The 20,937-nt window shown below is 43.5% G+C and overlaps 1 protein-coding gene across 6 annotated transcripts in view; it reads left to right on the top strand.

The window, feature by feature from the left end:
- Positions 1-20,619, top strand: part of PCNX4 (pecanex 4) — a 63,459-nt gene extending 42,840 nt beyond the window's left edge. For all 6 annotated transcript variants that reach the window (XM_029598188.1, XM_029598186.1, XM_029598182.1 and 3 more), the window contains 4 exons: positions 9,827-9,930; positions 10,635-11,689; positions 12,498-12,684; positions 19,863-20,619. In XM_029598188.1, the coding sequence (XP_029454048.1) occupies positions 9,827-9,930; positions 10,635-11,689; positions 12,498-12,684; positions 19,863-20,114 (1,598 nt within the window). In that variant the 3' untranslated portion in view covers positions 20,115-20,619. The remainder of the gene's footprint in view (positions 1-9,826; positions 9,931-10,634; positions 11,690-12,497; positions 12,685-19,862) is intronic.
- Positions 20,620-20,937: the final 318 nt, after the last annotated feature.

Raw genomic sequence — 20,937 nt, 5'->3', positions numbered from 1 at the left:
GGTTTGCTATATAATATTGCAAGTTTAGTGGAAATAAAGGCCTTCTTATATAGATAGTTGCTTTTAGAGTAATCTATCTTTAGTTGCTTGTGACTTCCTCCATTTCCTTTTTAATTTTCTAGTTAAATGTTTTAATTTCCTTGATTCTTTTGATAACTATGGTGCTTTGTTATTGAATTTGATCTCACGGGTTTTAAATGGAGCAATATTGTTCATAATAGTGAAATGACTATTTGCCACATTTCCATCTGCTAGGTTGCTGAGTCTTCAAAAGTAGACTTTGCTTCTTGATCTAATTGCTCTTAAAGAAAAAAAAAAAAAAGGATACTGTAAATTACAATTTAAAGTGGAATAAGGTTGTATTCTCACAGGATAAGCGAGATGGTAGTCCTCACATATGGGTGACGTCAGTGGACGGAGCCCTGCTACAGAAAACTTTTCTGTCAAACAGGCCGATGGAGCGCACTGTTAGCCGGCATTTGGACGTGCGTTTTCAACGCGCTAGCTTTACCCCTTTTTCAGTAAGGGGTAATAGCGTGTCCAAAACGCACGTCCAAACCCCCCCCCCGAACCTAATAGCCCCCGCAACATGCAAATGCATGTTGATGGCCCTATTAGGTATTCCCGCGCGTTTCAATAAGTAAAATGTGCAGCCAAGCCGCTTTTCTGTGCACCCTCTGACTTAATATCATGGCGTTATTAAGTCGGAGGTCCCGAAAGTTTAAAAAAAGTGTAAAAAAAATTTGGAATCGGCTCGCGGGTTGAAAACCAGACGCTCAATTTTGCCGGCGTCTGGTTTCCGAACCTGTGGTTGTCAGCGGGCTCGAGAACTGACGCCAGCAAAATTGAACGTCGGCTGTCAAACCCGCTGACAGCTGCCGCTCCTGTCCAAAAAGAGGCGCTAGGGACGCGCTAGTGTCCCTAGCGCCTCTTTTTGCCACGGGCACTAATTTAAATAAATTAATTTAGTGAATCGCACACACAGGAGAGTGGCCTGTAAGCATAGCGGTTAGGAGCTCTGAGAGAAATTCTCACACTTTTTCATCACGGAAACACTTAAACTTTTACTTCACAAATGCTTTTTCCCTGTGCGGTTCTCCCTTCGCGTACATTTAATCGACGCTCTGTGAGTAACTATGCCCTGTTTTTCGGTCGATTCCTGTCACCTCACTGCGGTTCCCCAGCCTACCAACCGAATTGTGGCCTCCCTCTCCCTATGTTTTCACAGTTAGCCCCACATAGCTTGCGAGTGTCCTTCTGTGACCCTCTGCCTGGTTATTAGCGCTAGTGGGATAGGGACTTCCATGGTTACCGTTGCCGCCAGGGCCTCTGTCGAATTCATACCTTGGTACCTTCCTGCAGTCGATGCCCCCATTGCTACCGTCGGTACTCCCATCCAGGCTGTCCTGCCTGTTTCGATGCCATCGACACCACTCTCCCCGCGGTCTGTCGATACCATCGATCCCCACATCGATTCTTTCGGTGCCATCAATGTTTTTATCCATAGCGCTGATTTTTCCATCGGTGTCGTCGATGCCCGGGCGAATGCCATCGATGTACACCTTGGTGTCATCGGTGCCATCAATGCCTGGGTCGATGCCCAGGTCAGTACCATCGATGCCCAGGTTGGTGTCATAGTCTGTGCCATCGATGCCCAGGTCGGTGTCATAGTCTGTGCCGTCGATGCCCAGGTCGGTGCCATCGTCTATGCCATCAATGCCATCGATTCTTTGATGCCACATCATTTCCATCGATACCTACGCTGATGCCGTCGGTGCCTCCGTCACTGTTCTCGTTGCTCTGCCCGGGCCATCGATGTTTTTTTCATATATATTTTTGACGATACCCTCGAGGCTGCTCTATGCCGCCATTGATACCGTCAATTCTGACATAGCACCTACACGCAATGCCCTCGCCTAAACACAGTGCTCCATGCTTTGGGTTCTATACTAAAGCCCCATATCAGCCTACGACACTACATAGTGCCAGGAGCAGTGCAGGCATGCTGACAGTTCGTCATCATTCGCCATCCAAGACAGTGAGGGCATCTACCTCGGTGCTGGGGAAAGACCGGGCCGAGCACCGTGGCACTCATTGTCACCGGCACGGTGACCGTCCGCCACCGAAGCCATCCAGCACATCGGTGATATCCTACTCGGTGCTGGAGAATGCCCGGGCCGAGCAACATCGCTTCTGCCATCGCCACTGTTCCACACAGTGCTGGCAGTCCTCGGTGCTCTAGAATGACCGGACCGAGTTCCGAGGAATTCTGCACTGGCGTCACGATACATCGAGCTGCTGCAAAGAGGACCGGGTTCATGAGTCAAAAATGGCTCCCCTGTATCCGAGGCGTTCCCCACCGACACCGGTGCGGGGTTCTGAACCTCCACAAATTACTGTGGTAGCGCCAGACACGCTCAGCCTGTCTCCTCTGTGCCTGCGCTACCATACCAGGTTACAGAGTTGAGTCTGACGTTTACGTCCTTCAGGCTATCCCTCGATGACTCCTGAAATCCACGGAGCCATCAATCTTCACCGGCTCGTCCTTCTGCGACCCATGACGGATGGTAAGTACTCTAATCCTGCTTCAGCGACAATCCCATTGAGACCTGTTTTCTAAATCGGGCCATATAGTTCTAAAGGTTCTAGGTCGTCTATTCTACAAGAACAACATTAGTGTCACATATCGCTATTGCCAGCTATGTCAGACACAATACCAAGAGAACCTCTCTACCAATCATTTGGGATTGCATCAGGACATCCTCCCGTTGTCAGCAACGGGACTCTGTACTGATTAATACTCTGGCTTCTGGTTCCTAATTAAGGACCGAAATTCCAGATGCATTCGCTGATCTACTAAACACAAGATCCAGCAAACACTGCCTCAATTGCAAATCCACCTCGAGACCTGGCGACAGGTCTCGACGTTTTCTTGCACAGCACACCGAAATGCGGGTAAGACTTTTACTGCTCACGCTCCCGTGGGAGATTACATGATATCCAGATTACATCAGCCCGCCAGTTGGACACCTCCTGGTTTCTCAACTTGCCACCCCACTTTGTACCAAGGTTCAGGGTACAGTCCCCCGGACGCTACAAAGCTCAGGGGAGCGGGGGGGAGGTAATTTCCACCCATCCTGGACCTCAGAAATATCAGCTTTCTTCACAAGGCACAGGTAAAATGGTATCTCTCGTCACCATGCTTCCATACCGCAGTAAGTAGGTTGCCTCTCTCCTCTAATCTTTCTATGTGGTTCATGGTGAGTCAACAATATTACAATCCCAAGCTCTGCCGGTTGCACCAGCTTCGGCACCTTGGGTATTTCATTAAATCACTAGCAGTGACTGCTGTTTCTCTACGGAGTTAAACAGCATTCATGCTTTTCCTTGCATGGACAGCTGCATAACAGTCTATCCAAGCAAGGAGCTCTATCTTCTTCATGACTCACTATAAATCTACTACCTGGGATTGCTGTTAACTACATAGAACACCTCTGGACACCACAGTCACAACGAACTTCCTGTCCAACAACCGCGCAGCATTCTGACAAATTCTTATATGTCTCTGCGAGCATTCACCATAACCTCAGCCCCTCAGTTCTTTCAATGTTGGGCCACGGCATTTTTTCATCATGCACTTTACTCATAGGTCCAAATTTGCTATGAGTAAGATTCAGTGAAATTCAATTGTCAGAGGACCTAAGCTGTTCAACCGTTTTCGTCCCTAATCCATATTGCAGATCTAGAACCAAAACCTACACTGGTCCTGCTCATGTTCGCATTTACTCAGGGTTGCAGAGTTCGAACTGACATCTGCTCAACCCAGTATGCGTCTATTCCACTCCATGCAGAGTTTCACATCAACTTCCTGGAGCTTCGAGCCATGACTTATGCCTTTATGCCTTCCACTACTGCCTCTGCAACAAACCTTTGTGCATACAGGCAGACAGCATAGTGACAATGTGGTATTTCCAACACACAAGCACGCACAACCTCTTAGCTGCTCTGCTAGGAAACTGCGCAGCTTTACCCTTGGCCCTTGCTCACTCCATGCATCCCCGGGCCACTTATCTAACAGACTTACTGAACCCACTAGCAGACCTTCTCCATATAGGTTTCCATCCTCTCAGATGGTCTCGGACTACATGTGTAGCGAGGAAAATCTTCTAGCGCTGAGGTCAACCAACCTTACCCTCTGCGTCTGAATCGAACCATATGGTGAACAGATTCTACTCTCTACACGTCTCCAATGCGTTCCCATGGTCGCCTTTGCTGCAACAAAGGCCTCTTATATGTGTCTGTTTCGATGCCTCTCATAGCCAGGACCCCTTATTATGCTGCACCGGGACGGGGTTCACTGTTCTCAGACCCACTTCCTGGCCGAGACCAGTATGCTTTCCCATACTTCTCAATCTCTCATACCAGTAACCAATTCGCCTTCTCACAGGTCAGTCTCATATCATGGACTCACTAATGTTCTCAGGTACTGGTAGTGTCTCAAAAACCTTCTACACATAAATCTTACCATTCAAAATGGCATGATTTACCACATGTCGAATAAAAAAAAAAAAAAAGGGTATTACCCCCTTTTTTTCTACACCACTCTTTTCTCTTACTCCCTCAGATTCTGCTCCCCAGACATCCTCCACATGGGTACGCCTCGGTTCCAATTGGCGTACTACTTGGTACTGGGGATACCCGATTAACAGTTCAACCCCTTCCGAGTCAGCTTACCATGGGTTACCCAGTGATTAAGCCGCCTCTATTTTACTGGTTACGGAATGGGGTATGTATGTGTATGTGTGTATATATATATATATATATATAATTAGTGCTTATAAGACTCATGCATTCCCCGTTCGAACCTTGCCATTCCTCTCATGTAACAGTCTGCAATGGGATATTCTTTCCCTCGTAGTCATCACTTCTGCCAACAGGGTCATTGAGTTCCACACCTTGTTACATACTCACCCGACCCTCCGTTCCTCCGTGACAGAGTGGTTTTACATACTCAACCACATATCGTTCTTAAGGTAGATGCAGCATCTCACCTTACTCAGAATATACTCTGCCCACTTTTTCCCAACACCTCTCTCTCCCAGAGCGAGAGGGTTTTCCACTCCTTGAACTGTAAAAGTGCACTTGCATTCTATCCAGACCGCACTACACTCCATAGGAATTACACCTAACTCTTTCCTCCTGTGGCAAAAGCCAAGCTGCGAGTTCCAGTGGGCAAACAGACCTATTCCTCATAATTAACGTTCTGTATCTCTTTTTCCTACCAACAAGCAGGCATTTCACTACAACACCGTGTGTAACCACACTCTGTTAGGGCCGTACCAGCCTCAATAGCCCACCTTCGGCCAGTGCCGCTTGTACATATTTGTAAGGCTGCGAGCTGGAGCTCTCTCCATACCTTTGCAGCTCATTATCGCTTAGATAAGACTGGCCGGCATGCTTCCATGTTTGGCCAGTCTGTCTGCTCCTCCTCTTTTCGGTTTAACTACCCAACATCCTTCCACCAACCCGTTAAGGGTTTCAGGATGCCCTCCTTACCAAATTCCACCCCCGTCGTTGCGACTTTTGCACGTCTTTGGGTGCATTTGGTGCACTCTCGGGCATCCTCAGCTTGGTACTCACCCATATGTGAGGACTACCATCCTGCTTGTCCTGTGACAAGCAAGTGTTGCTTACCTGTAACAGGTGTTCTCACAGGACAGCAGGATGTTAGTCCTCACGAAACCCACCCGCCACCCCACAGAGTTGGGTCTACATACCTTTTATTATTTTAGTTTCACTTGCGCTTTTTGCTATAAGACGAGACTGAGGGGAGACACCTGTGGTCACAGGGATAATTGCAGGCTGAGCATGCTCAGTGCACTCAGTGTGCCAGCGTCAGTCAAAGCTTTATAGAAACTTTGACAGAAAAGTTTTCCGTAGCAGGGCTCCGACCACTGACGTCATCCATATGTGAGGACTAACATCCTGCTGTCCTGTGAGAAGACCTGTTACAGGTAAGCAACACTTGCTTTATCAGAGGTGTTTTTAAAGGTTAATGAGAAAAATACTAAAGAAATAGTTGGATCACTCAGCTGAAATTGCTAAGAAGTTCTGAAAGAATTCTTCTGATTGAAGAATGCTCAGGAAATCAAGATCCAGGGTTGTCCCTCCTTATGCATGGGTGTGGTTACCCATTGAATAAAACCTAAGACGATTATTTTAAAACAAGCACGCAAGAGCCCACAAATGCATGAATTTTATATTGTGCATGCAAGTGCACATGCATTATGTAAAATACGCCTGTTTGCGCATACATGTGCTCCTAATTTTAAGCATTTACACAAGGAAATGTTTGCATATTTTCCTTTGCATTTGTCAGCTTTTATGCACGTAAGTCAGCACATTTTATAATATGTGCGTGTGAAGGAAATTACCAGTTTTACCAATTAGTCCACCAGTTTGCCCTCAGGTTATTCAGTCTACATTTCCTGCAGTTTAACCAGATCTTTCATTCAATTATTTTTGGGCATAAAGAGTTTTATTCTGACATATATCTGATAAATAGCAGGTAACAAGCAATGAACGATGTAAAGTAGAAATAGAACTTATATTTGCAGTTGGGTTGATCTAGAAACTGTATGAATATGAACTGGATTTATTAGCTGTTGACCTATGACTATGAACCAGAATATGTATTTGCTGTGATGCTGACCCAGTATGCGAATGCTGTCCATGAATATTAACGCTAATTTTGTAAACCGTTGTGATCTTCTTTTGGAAAGACAGTATATAAAACGCCTAAATAAATAAACAGCTGTACATGTGCTGTATTTGCAGGTTGTAAAATCGCAATTTATGCATGTAAATGTTGGCCCTGCCATGGAACAACCCTGACCTGCCCCAATCCACCCCTTTTTTTTTTTTTTACATGAGCAACTTTATTTGTGCAGCAGTATTTACATTTGTAAATGTGCAATGTTTACAAAAATAGTTCTAGTGTGAATAAGCACTATGGGGTAGATTTTCAAAGAAGCTGCGGGCGTACATGTACGCGCGCTACCCAGCACACAGGTGCATGCATGTTATACAGTCGAGGGTTGGCGTGCACAATTGTCCACCCTGTGCGCACAGATGCCCGCAGCCTTCACCCATTCCCTCCCAGGCTGCTCCGATTTAGGAGTGGCCTGAGAGGGAACTTCCCTTCCCCCTACTCTATATTCCCACCCCCTAGCCCTATTCTAACCTCCCCCCCCCCCGACCTCTATCTTACCTTTTGCGCCTGCCCTGTCCCGCCCTGGGAGTTAGACGCGTCCCGGGGCTTTACATGCGTCGCCGGGCCTTTATAAAATAGGCCCTGCACGCGTAACCCCCTCTCCGCACGTAAATCTTTGAAAATTCGGCCCTATTTACGTACGCATCTGCTATTTTATGTGCACACATCGCTTTTAAAATTCACCTTAAAGGCTGCTATTAATCTTGAGAAACCTTGAGCTGTGCTGTCAGCAGGGTTATCTGGGTGCACATTAAAAGTCTCCCAAAAGAAGAATATTTTTATATTGAAAATATATTTGACAGCAATTAAAGAAATAGATAAAATTGCTGCATAGCATGCTCTATATATTAACAAAAGTGCAATAGTTTGTGAATTTTCAATTATTAGCAGTAAAACTTAGATTACTTTACTTGATAAGACTTAAGCAATGAGTGGATTACCATTAGTACTTCACCCCCTTTATTTAATTCTTGCTGAAGAAAATATTGAATAAGGGGGTATAACTCCACTGTTGTTAGTGTCATTGCTATTTAACCATGTTTTAGTGACACGGAATGTTTAGTTTATATTCATTAATTAAATCCTTATGCACTGCCACTTTTGAGCGTACCACATTAGTGTTAATCAGTTGTATATTAAGAGAGGAAACCATACGTGAGTTTGGGTTTTGAGATAAGGTTGCAATGGTTTTAGTATCTTTGTATAATGGATTCAACGTCCTCATAGGAATTAAAGGCCTTTTAAGCTGTTATTTAGGACAGTGTGAGCATATTTTCCTTCTGCAGTTAATATTGGGATAAAACTGTACATTGGACCGATGGTTATGCATAACCCAGGAAATAAGGCTCTGTTGAAAGAAAGCCTCATGCTAATGTATGAAGGTCCTCTATACCAGGGCTTCCCAAAATTTTACCCAGTGTGATCCCATTTTAGCACTTAAAAGTTCACATGACCCCAAAAGATGACCAAAACAAATTGGCAGAAGTGTGGTCCCCTCCAATAATTACTCCTCACCCTCCCTGCACCAGCTGATCCCCTCTCAACCTCCAGTCCCTCCTGAGGACTTCCTCTCAACTCCCCTGCCCTTTTCACATCTGCCCTTCTGCTCCTCTCTCTCCCCCCAAGCCTTTCTTTAATCCCCAACTGATCCTCTGTCATTCCTTCCCATTCATCCCATTTCCTCTCAGCATCACCTCTTCCCCTCCAACCCTTTTCTCACATTCCTCCCCAGTTGATCCCCTCTGACCCTTCACTTCCTCTAAAGCTGCTGGAACTAGAAGAATGCTGCCTTTGGAGGCACTTCTGACCCCAGCTGAAGATTCTGTGACCCCCATCTGGGATCCTGACCCATAGTTTGGGAAGCCCTGCCCTGTACATTCAAAGTATTTTTGCCTGCAGAAAAAAATGAATTGGTTTAATAAAAAAGGAACAACCACTGAATGCTTTTTATAAGTAATAAAGAATATAACATAAACATGATGTAAAATAACCAAAGCCCTTTCATCTTGAGACCTTACAGTGGATTCCCTGAAAGAGAATCAAAATTCTTCCTATACCAACTATTTGAATTCCAATCTTGGAACTTACTTTTCTTTATTGAATGATTTGTCTGTTAAAGACAAAAGCAAAAGGTCCATGTCGGGGCACACAAAGGAGTGTTCCCCTTTGCTGGGCACCTTTGTGCTGTGCTGGTGTTGGGTAGGCTTCGAAATACAGGCGCTGGGGGAGAGTGGAAGGAGCTTGACAGTCAGCATCAGGGCAGGGTCGTCAGCAAAAACAGTTTATCTCACCTGAAAAGAGAAAGTAGCCCTGTGTGCTGCTTCAGTCTACCGAGGTCTTGCCAGAGATGGGGGGGGGGGGGGGATGACAAGTAAATGCTTTTACTGGAGTCTGATAGACTTTTAAATAGAGGTCAACAATAGTTCTGTTTTATCACAAAGGCTATTTCACTTCTGTATCGATCATTTCTTCACAATTTTTCCCTAGACTGCAATATATCGTATGTCACCAGCATACATGGTGCCAATCACTTCCTTTTATGTTTCTTTCAGTATGTATGTGCACACAGTTCCTGCTCTTAAAAAAAGAAAAATCACAAAATGCTATAAATTAAATCTACTCCTAGGTTGTTGAGAGAATGCATTCAATTAGGAAAAAAAAGTGTTCATAGCAAAGCATTACCAAATAGAAGAAATGTATCTTGGTTACTTATCAACATTTGGCAAAACATGTGGCCATCTTAGAGGATCCAGAATTACAGAAGGCTCCAGCATAACCTATAATTTCAGAAGATCATTGCAATGAAAATATGGAGAAAAGGCATCAGGACATACCCAAAGTTATGCCTGAGGGTTCTAAACGTGACCATTGCAAACCTCTACAATATAGCCAAGTGTACATGTTTAATGGTCCAAAACTGTGCCTTTTCTCCATTGGTTTAATCACTGGATAGATATTGGACCTGTGGTGTATGTAGAGTTAGAATTAAGACTTCAGATGAGGGAGGAAGAGGGTAAAAATAGGAAAAAAAAATGTTTTTCTGTTCATTTTTAGGTCTCCTTTCATCTGGCTCTCACTACTTATGCCGCTTTCAGGATCGTTTGATGTGGATATTGGTGCTAGAAAAAGGCTTCACATATTGCTGTGTTAATATTAAGGTGAAAATTTGCTAAAAATGTATTTAGTTATGTTTTCCAAGATAGAAACTAAGGCATATTATTTGGTATATTCTATTGCTTTGCCACTAGAAGAGGTAAATTTTACCATGGAAGAGTTCTATTGAATTAGGAATGTGAATGTTATGACAGTATGATGTCCCCTACACCTTCAGCTGTAGATAGTGAAGAACTAAAAATATCAAATGACAGCAGCAAACCATTTCAAGCATTCAAAGAAGCAGGGAACAGATGGAGGATCAAGTTGAGACAAGCAGAGAATGCTTAGGCCTGTGGAAATGCTGAGTGAATGTATTCATTATTCCTATAGTAAAATCATGTACTTATAAAACAAATAGAGATTTTACCCAGTTGCAAAAGACGCACACACTATAAACAGGTAATGGATCTAGCTATATAGGGCCATTACTGTTCTTACTAATTAGAGATAATGACTGGTACAACTCTATTACAAAGTTTAATTATCTGTTAAATAACAGGGAGAGTAAAAATGAAATGTTGGCTATGGACTTGTTTGTAAAAGGAGACTATACAGTGGCATTACAAGGTTAAACTTTTTTTTTTTTCTGTAAGAAAAAGATCTGATGCCAATAAGTGTTAAAATAGGTTAGTAAATATGCTTGTTGGCTTTGCATAGGGCATCAAAGCATTAATGAGTAAACCCAAAATTTCATTTTCTGTTTTAGGGACTCGAATTACAGGAGACATCATGCCATACTGCTGAGGCCCGTAGAGTCGATGAAATCTTTGAAATGGCCTTTGAACAGGAACATGAATCAGCATTTTCTCTCAACCACCATTTTGGAAATATTTTAACACCTTGTACTGTGGTTCCAGTGCGATTGTATTCAGATGCCAGGAATGTTTTATCTGGAATAATTGATTCGCATGACAACTTGAAACAATTTAAAGATGATTTTATTAAAGTACTTCTATGGATACTTGTACAGTATTGTTATAAAAGGTCTAAAACACACAAAAAACTTAATGAAGTGGCAGAAACTGAAGAGACTCAAGCTACACAATCTCAAATACATCAGGCAAAAAATATCAATACCATGCGAATGTCTGAGACAACAAAAGACACAGAAAGTTTTAATGTAGATGCACTGGATGAATGGTCTGATGATGATGAAGATGATCTGTTTGACCTTGAGGCCAGCAGACAGAAAAAAAGAGCAAAAGAAACTGAGCAGTCAACAACCAAATCTCTGTTCATTCCAGGAGCTGTAGAAACAAAAAGCTTAGGTGGCGATTCAATGAAGGATGCCTTTACAGACAACTTACTTAGTGCTATTGGATTTGGGTTTCCTGCTGTTGACAGAGGAAAACAAAACAAACCTGTAAATTTTCCAGTGGTAGAATTTAGCTGCTCATATTCAAAACTACTCAGCCTACCTGAGGATTGGAGATCAGGACCATTGGGTAGTGCCAAACTGAATGATATGAAGCAGATGTTTCCTGAAGACTGGTACCAGTTTATTTTAAGGCAGCTGGATTTCCTTCATTTGAAAGAAAAACCCTCAAATTTGCATGAAGAAGTAATAAAAGACAAAGGCTTGAAAGATATATACACCCAAGGAGTATTGTTGTCTTATTTTGGTATATTTGGAGCAGATCATGCAGTTCCTGGACCTAGTTACATATATAGAGCATACTCTGGTGGCATTCCATGGTCAGTTGGTTTGGACTGGCTCAAAGGAAAACCAGAGCTCTATCAACTTGCACTGAAAGCATTCAGGTAAAAAGTAGTTTGCATTATAAAACCTTTCACATACCCAAAGCCCTAAACATTTTCAGTATGTATTGACAGCAACATTGCATTCTGACTGACCAAATGACAGACTGGCGTGTAGACATGTAATATTATAGCACAGTCGTTTCCAATTCTGTCCTAACTGTTCTGGTCTTCAGGATATCCATAATGAATATGTTCAAGAGATCTTCATACTTTGGAAACCCTATCTAGGCAAAACTTGTCTTGTGAAGATTTCTTATGAATAGTCTGAAAACCAGAACATTTTGTGTGTCTCAAGGACAAGGTTGCAAATCATAAAAAAAAGAAGCCAGTTGATGTACTCCAAACTGTAAGCTCTTTCGTAGCTTCTAATCTGGGGTACTTTGGAGTGCAGCTAGGTAAATAGATACAGCCAGTGACTGGAATGCTGCTGTAGAAGGAAAGCATTCTTCATGTGGGCCAGCCCCCACAATTATAGAACAGATGTGTTCAGGTTCCTCAGCAACAGAATGTATCATCTATGCCTAAATCTTGTTTCAAAAAAAATGGCAAGTAGGAACACTTAAATAAGTAATTAAATGGAGGGAGTCATTTTTGTTTCTAAAATCTTATTGATTTGCAGAGTGTAAAGTTACTTTGCTGTAACTTCTAGCATTTTAGACTTTAAGATCTAGAGTGTGAAGTATAATTTTCAGCTTGTGAGAACACTTTCAGCAACAGTTTTATTTTCAGTTTCATCTTCTGTTGCACCAGAAATGAAGATGTAGAAACTTTATACAGTGTAATTGTATTATAAATGCTGTCTTTTTAGATATTCCTTTAAATTAATGGTTGATAAAGCAAGTTTGGGCCCACTAGAAGATTTCAAAGAGCTGCTTAACTATTTGGAAGAATATGAAAACGATTGGTACATTGGTTTAGTATCCGATGCTGAATGGCAGCAAGCGGTTTTGCAAGAGAAGCCATACCTTTTTTCTTTGGGGCATAATCGTAAAATGGTAAGAATGCATGAAAAAAGAAACTGCATTTATTAAAGTAGTTTTTCTATTACAATATTCTTACTTTAATGATTTTAATTTATTTCCAAGTTGTTGGCCTTTTAGGTAACTCTACATCCACAGAACAAGTTTATCCTTGACAATCTTGGGTGCTGGTGGTGCTTGAAACAGCTGGGTCATCTGCTATGTGCACATAGCAGAGCTTATATTTTTTGATCAAATGGTAATATTGTATATCAAGCTGGATACTTAGTTAAAACTGTCCAGACATGTCCCTGGTTACCATTATGCAACAAATCACTTGCTTCATAACCTAAGAAATGCCATACTGGTGAGACCAAGGTTCATTGAGCCCAGTAGCCTAACTTGACAGTAGCCAATCCAGATCACAAGTACCTAACAGATCCCCTAAAATAGATCTATTTTCTGTTACAGTTTCTGTCAAGACTTTAGAGTTTTAGAATAATATCAATGGAATGACAATGGCCAGATCAGGTAGCAACTGCTGAGAAGGGGGCAGGTGGGACAAAAATCAGGTGCAATAAATGTGACAACTTGGTTTTATTGAAAAAGCAATAGTTTATCATTTAAAAATATGCCTCTGTAATAATTTGTCCTTTTATGACCTATTTCCACTTAAATGTGTCCTTAAGTTATTAGGTCCTTCATTTGATATATTTTAGTTTTAATTTTAGAACAGAAGCAGTACGATTCTGAGTCAGGAAAGTGGTCCATCAAGCCCAGTATCTGTTCTCCAGCAGTGGCCAATCCGAGACATACTTCAGTTCTTAATGCGAACATCCCTTCCCAATTCCTTTCTCACACGTGGTGGCAATCTCCACACCTGTCATCCAGAAATTTGTTTAAACCGTTTTTAAACTCTGCTATATTATTAACCTTGACCACATCCTTCAGCAACAAATTTGATAGTTTCTTGGCGTCCAGATAAATGAATCCAGAATATGTGGGTTATGCACCTCTACCAGCAGATGGAGTCAGAGCAAAGCTGACATCGCAGTATATATACTCCTGCAGTGACATCAGCCCGCCAGTATTCTCCGTCTCCAGCAGATGCTGGACGTGCATCTCTCTACTAGGGATTACTTCAGGTTTTAGAAGGAGAAAGAAGAAGGACATTTAATTCTCTCCATTCTCCTGCGGTGATACCAAATGGTCCCTCCCTAGTTGAGAATTCCTGTGGTGATTTACGTGGTCCCTCGGATGAATGCCTTGGTCGGATAGCTGGTTTTTCAGCCGGCGTGGACTTAGCTTTTGAAACAGCTGAAACGCAGTGGGTGCAGGAAGCGAGCACAGCAGTGAACATATATGCCTTCTCCCCTTGCAGCCGGAGACTAACTCTGTTCTTCGCTGGGATGGGCTGAGCTCAGGTAAAAAAAATACAAATTTTTTGTTATTGTAAGCAGAGAGTGAGTTTTGTGTAGAGTTCCTCTCTCCTTCGGTCTCTGAGCTTGGTGTGCCGATCCAATGTGCGTTCCCACTTCTGTGGGAGTTGGAGAACGCAGGCAGCTGACATTTGAGTGGCCCTTTAGCCTAGGCCCTACTGTCAGGCTCCTTTCTTGTTCACCACGTGGTAGGCTGTGGCAGCATTCGCAGGCTTCTTACCTGCACGTTAAGCTGCCCTCTTCAGTTCCATCAGATTGTGCAAATACATTCGAGCTTAATTGGACATCTAGTTGGTTGAGAGTGTCCATCTGTGTGCCTAATTTTATACACTCTGATATCTGCACCCAAGCAGTATGGCCTCAGTGCCCATCAATTTTTGGTGTGGAGCGCCTAAATTCGAACGCCTATAATTTGGACGTTTGGTGCTCGCTTCAGCAGCACATGTACTAAATTTGGATGCCCAGGATAATTTAGACACCTAAATTTTGGACTCCAAGATTTTCTCTGGTAGCTTCAGCTGGACGCACACATCAGAAGCTTATTCAGTGTACTGATAGCTTTCTTAGTCATAAGTGCTATCAGTCTAAGTGCCTTACCCTCTGTGCTGCTTGTTATATTTGGGTGTCTCAGCAGGGTGTTCCCTATAATTGAGCCAGCATTACTTGGAGGCTCAGGAAGAATTGCCTTCATCTGATTTTACTAAGCCTGGCTCTTACCAGCCTGGTTTGTAACAAAAAAAAAATGCCAGAAGGGTTGCAGTACTTGGACCTCCCCTAACTGGTTCGTCAACAGGGGATGGTAGTTCAGTGGGCTCAGGATAGGTGCCCCTGGTTTTGGCACGGTTCCATTTGCCTTCATCAGCCGAAGTCCTCTGCCCCAACCTCTACTGTTGGTTCTAGGTTGTAGGCAGTGAAACTCCGCATGCATGGTGGTGTGGGTAATTATTGGGGCATGCCTAATTGGCTACTGGTCTTTCTGATGGAGATCCTGATGGCATGAATTATGAAACCAATCATTTGTTCCCTGGAGCATGGAAACTCCTTTGCGATTGGAACCGTTTAGAACTATGTTGTAGTTCTTTCATAAAGATGAGTTGCTGGCCCTAAATCACAGACATTGAGGATGATGGGTCTGAATACATGTCTGAGCCAAAGAAAGATCTCATGTTATGGATGCCATTCAAGAATTAATTGATCTTGAGTGGGGTGCCCTGGAAACTAATTTCAAAGGGGGATGGGTCTTGGATGGCATGTACCCCCCTGGATCCGGCTGCGCAAGAGCAATTACATTTTCCAAAGATGGAAGTGCTTGTGTGTGTTATCACCAAGCGGATGACTATTCTCGTAGAATGGGGAACGGCCTTAAAGGATGCCCATGATGGGAGAATTGAGGCTATCCTCAAGCAGGGCTTTGAAGTGATGGCATTGAGTTTGCAGATAGTGTCCTGTTGTTCCCTGATTGCTTGCTCCTTATTGCTGTCCAGGAAGTCAATAAACCTTGGGCAGTGATGAAACCAGCAGCTGCCTTTTTTGGTAGATGTGGGCTGCGATTTGTTTGCACCTCGGTCGCAGGAGGGAAATCAGAAATAGTGGCTAGGCATCAGCTATGACTGAGAAATTGGTCGGCCGATACAATCTAAATGACTATCCTTATGAAGTTGCCTTTTAAAGGTTCGCTCTTGTTTGGAGGTGAACTGGAGGAGATGGACAATAAATGGGAGAGACCCAGGTTCCTCAATTACCAGAGGATGAGAAACAGGTGCCACGAGCCTTCAGGATAAGGGATCATACAAGGGGATTCATACGTTTTCAACCCTATAGAAGAGCGGCTTTTCGGAGGACTTGACTTTTGGGTAGATCCCAGTCCTTTGTCTCAGGCTGCTCAGACAAGTTGAAGGCTCCGGAAGTGGAGCATCCAGAGCTTCCCACTGAAGGTGTGCCGACCTGCCTCCAGTGGGTTCTGGAAGTGATTTGAGAAGATTATGTGCTGGAGTTCTGCAGTGTTCCTCAGGACATGTTCATGGTGCTCCTTGCCAGAAGAGGCAGGCAGTGGGGTGTACATTGCCAAGGCTCCTCAGTCTGAGGGCTGTGGTTCCAGTGCCCACGTCTCAATATACAGGTCGGTATTCCATTTATTTTGTGGTGCCCAAGAAAGAGGGCTCTTTTCGTCCCATCCTGGATCTCAAAGGGGTCAACAGTCATTTGCGGGTGACTCATTTTCACATGGAAACCTTGCGCTAAGTGAAAATGGCCGTGCAGTTGGAGTTTCTGACCTCCTTGGATCTCTCCAAGGGTACTTGCATATTCCCATCTGGCAATTCTACAATTCGCGGTTTTGGGACATCAGTTTCAAGCGCTGTTTTTTGGTCTGGCTTTTGCACCCTGAACTTTTTCCAAGGCTGTGGTGGTGGTGGTGTCAGAGTAGAGAAAGGATGGGATTCTGGTACATCTGTACTTAGATGACTGGCTGATTAGGGCCAATTCTCTGGAAGAAAGCCTCCTGGTGTTGTGTAAAATGATCTCCTTTTTGCAGGAGCTCGGTTGGGTGGTGAACCTGGCCAAGAGCACTCTTCGACTATCTCAGTCGCTAGAGTATCTTGGTGTTCAGTTCGACATGAAGAAGAGCAGGGTATTGGCCCAGGTGCGTCTGTTGATGAACACAATACACCTGACAGTGTGGTCCTATCTACAGGTATTCGGATTGATAGCGGCGACCCTGGAAGAGGTGCCATGGGCGAAGGTGCATATGCATCCTCTTCAGTGCTCACTGCTGTCTCGAAGCCCACAGTCTCAGGACAAGTCGATTCGGCTCCACCTGCCAATGGAGGTTTGCTCTCAACTACAGTGGTGGTTACAAGCGGATCATATAAGAAAAGGGGGCTTCCCTGAAATCAGCTTCCTTGAAATCACCGGACTGGCTAGTACTCACAACAGATGCGAGCCCCCAGGGTTGGGGAGCTCACTGTCAGGAACTGACAGCACAAGGGTGCTGGAGTGCAGAAAGGTCTCTCTGGAACATCAGTCGGCTGGAGGTCCAGTTAGCATGCTTGCAGTTCGGTAACAGGCTGCAAAATTGAGCAGTCTGGATAATATCGGACAATGCAACAACAGTGGCCTACATCAATCAGCAGGGAAGAACCAAGAGCCAGCAAGTATCGCAGAAAATAGCCCAACTTATGGAATGGGCGGAAGTGCATCTTCAGGAGATCTCAGCCTCGCACATTGCAGGAAAAGACAATGTAAGAGCAGACTTTCTCAGCATGCAGAGTCTGGACCCAGGAGAAATGGGAATTGTCAGACGAAGCATTTCAGCTAATAGTGGATCACTGGGGCCTTGTGTTTCTGGACTTGCTGGCGACTTCTCGCAGTGCAAAGGTTCCTCAATTCTTCAGTTGCAGGAGAGATGCCAAGTCATTGGGCATTGATGTTCTTGTGCAGGAATGGCCAGAGGATGAGCTGCTATATGCCTTTCCCCAGTGGCCCATGTTGGGCAGAATGGTTCGGAGGGTTGAGAGTCACAGAGGGATGGTGCTTCTGGTGGCACAAGATTGGCCCAGGAGACCATGGTATGCGGATCTGCGAAGGCTCCTGGTAGACTCCCTCTCCTGTTTCTGGCGCACAGGTATCTGTTGCAACAGGGGCCAGTTCTTCACAAAGATCCGACTCAATTTTTGTTGTACAGTATGATCCTTGAGAGGGCTTGCTTGCTGAAGCGTGGATATTCTACTGCGGTGATTGCCACCTTGCTGCGAGCAAGAAAGGTCTCCATTTCCTTGGCCTATGTTCAGATTTGGTGAGTGTTTGAGGCTTGGTGTGACGATCGAGGGGTTCTTTCTCGTTCGGATCCTGCTCATTTTGGAATTTTGCAGGATGAATTGAATAAAGGGTTGGCCGTTAATTCCTTAGAGGTATAGGTAGCGGCTTGGTAGACCTTTGTCGGCTCATCCACATGTGGCCCGTTTCTTGAAAGGAGTGAAACATGTCGTCCTCCCTTGCGGTTACGGTGCCATTGTGGCGTTTTAATCTGGTTTTGGATTTCTTAGTGGACCCTAGGTTTCGACTGATGCATAAACTTCCTTGCGGTTACTGATCTTGAAAATGGTGTTTCTTGTGGCGATTTGTTCTGCATATAGAATATCTGAACTACAGACCTTGTCTTGCAGGGAGCTGTTCCTTCAAGTGACTTCAGGGTCGATACAGCTGCGTACTGTTTCTTCCTTTTTTTGCAAAAGTGATCTCTGATTATCACTTGAATCATTCCATTTCTCTGCCGTCTCTACATAGGGAGATGTGGAAGAATTTCGCCTGTTGTGGTTCTTGGATGTTCAGACACATCGTGAAGTATCTGGAGGTTTCTAGATCTCTCAGGAAGATAGATCGCCTGTTTGTCCTCCATGGTAGAAGTAAACAGGGCGCTCTGGCTTTGTGGGCTACAATAGCTTGCTGGATTAAAGAGGTAGTCACGGTCGCGTATGTAGATGCTGAATGGCCATTGCCCAGTCAGGTTAGGGCTGATTCTATTAGGGCTTAGGCAGTGTCATGGATGGAAGTTAGATTGTCTCCCATCAACATTTGCCAAGCTACATGGTGGTCCTTACACACCCTTTCCAGGTATTATCGTCTTGCTGTGCAGGCCCTAGAGGACACAGCCTTTGCATGTGCGGTTTTGACTGGACCCGTGGGCAGCCTCCTGCCCTATTCGGGAGTAGTGTGGGTACATCCCACTGGTTCTGGATTCATCTGTCTGGATGCTAAGAAATGAGAAATTACTACTTACCTGAAAATTTCCTTTTCTTTAGGACAGACAGATGAATCCAGCTTCCCACGCTTGGCTGCTGAATGATTGTGTTATGGTCCACCTGCGTGGCTACATGTTCCAGGGGTTACTGTTAAGTGTTAATCAATTCCTAGACTAGTATTAATACATTCGTTGTCTGAGCTCAGTGTTTCTTGGCTGAGTACTGGCATGGTTATCTGTTATTAATCAAGATTTTGTTAGTCTGTCCGCAGTTGGCTTTTGCAGAGAATACTGGCAGGCTTTTGTCACTGCAGGAGTATATATATATTGTGTTGTCAGCTTTGCTCCATCTCCAGCTGCTGGTAGAGGTGCCTAACTTGCTGGTTCTGGATTCATCTGTCTGTCTTAAAGAAAAGGAAATTATCAGGTAAGTAGTAATTCTCATTTGTATATTAACTGAAAACTTTCTTAGATTTGTTTTAAATCTGATGTTAGTTCCTCTAGGCCTGTTTAAAGGAATAAATAACTGTTCCTTATTGACTGTAGCTGGGTTTAAAAAAAGGTTTGAATAAGTTCTTGGAGGAGAAGTCCATTACCTGCTATTTATCAAGTTGACTTAGAAAATAGCCACTGCTATTACTGGCATCAGAAGCATGGGATATACTTAGTTTTTGGATACTTGCCAGGTACTTGTAGCCTGGATTGGCCTCTGTTGGAAACAGGATGCTGGGCTTGATGGACCCTTGGTCTGACCCAGTATGGCAATTTCTTATGTTCTTAACTTTATCCACACCACTCGTAAGTTTATAATTCTCCCCTCCCCCATTATCTCTTCTGCAGGCAAAAGAGCCTCAGCCTGTTTAGTCTTTCAACACAAGACATTTTGTCCTTTTTGTTGCCTTTCTTGGTACCTGTTCTAATTCTGCTGTCTTATTAGATGATGTTGAAGTACCATTATTTTCCAGGTGTAATTATTTTAAATGTACTGTTCTTGAAAAATACCACTCTGCAAGATATTGATTGTCATTCTTTCTTAGGGAGTGTACACTGGGAGAGTGCTCACCCTTCAGGAATTGTTGGTGCAGGTTGGGAAATTAAATGCAGAAGCTGTCAGAGGTCAATGGGCAAATCTTTCTTGGGAGCTTCTGTACGCCACAAATGATGATGAGGAGCGCTATAGTATACAAGCTCATCCAGTGCTTCTGAGAAACTTAACTGTGCAAGCAGCCAACCCACCTCTAGGATATCCAATTTATTCTTCTGAACCGCTCCATGTGCCTTTGTTTTGAGCTCTTTATATAAATGTAGCTTTATAACATCTACAATACAAAAACAAACCCAGATTCTTCAATCATATTTTAAATTGACTTGTGTGACACTAAGGAAAAAATGTGGGTTATTCAATAACAAATATTAAGGGCTTGGATTCTGCTGTTTGGCAAGCAGTTCAAGTACTAATCAACCCCAAATCTTGTGCAATTTTGGACTGTTCTAGTGGTGAGCAATGTTAAGCCTCAATCTATATTCATTGCAATAACTTTTCTACTTTATCTGAACAGAACATTTTTTTGTGCATTTATTTTTTATTTAGCAGAATTGGACAAGTAACTTGTATAATCAAGCAAGTTATAGCTTAAATGTGAAAGATGTTTTTTGTAAAAAGGCCATAGGTTAACTTGTTTGACCAGAATGTATACATAAATATTTATATTAAATATAATTTTGATATTTAATAATCTTTTCTGAGCTGATAGGTATTTGTTTTGTTTTTTTTAATAAATTATTTGATATGATTCTTTCTACCGGTGCTGTTTTTGTAAAGTAGGCTTCAATTTATCTGCATGTGTATAGGCACTTTGTGAGGTCTGTTTGGGAGTGGGTCAAATGGTTTGCACTGTTGTGCCAATGGCTGTAGTTCATAGTTTGAAAGAGTGTAGTGCTACCCAGGTAGGGAGCCTAGCAGGCTTCAAGGAGGGAGGTGAGGGGATTGGGCTGGGGTGAGAAAATGTATCTGGCATCAGCAGTATATATGTAAAGAAAATGTCTATATGTGAGATGTGTATAGAACATTTTCCCTACAGGTTTACCATCACGAGTGATTTACACAAGAAA

The sequence above is a fragment of the Rhinatrema bivittatum genome, chromosome 4 (genome assembly GCF_901001135.1).
Source record: "Rhinatrema bivittatum chromosome 4, aRhiBiv1.1, whole genome shotgun sequence".
Taxonomy (NCBI): Eukaryota; Metazoa; Chordata; class Amphibia; order Gymnophiona; family Rhinatrematidae; genus Rhinatrema; species Rhinatrema bivittatum.
The sequence above is the reverse complement of the archived record's forward strand: the minus strand, read 5'-3'. Positions and strand labels throughout refer to the sequence as shown.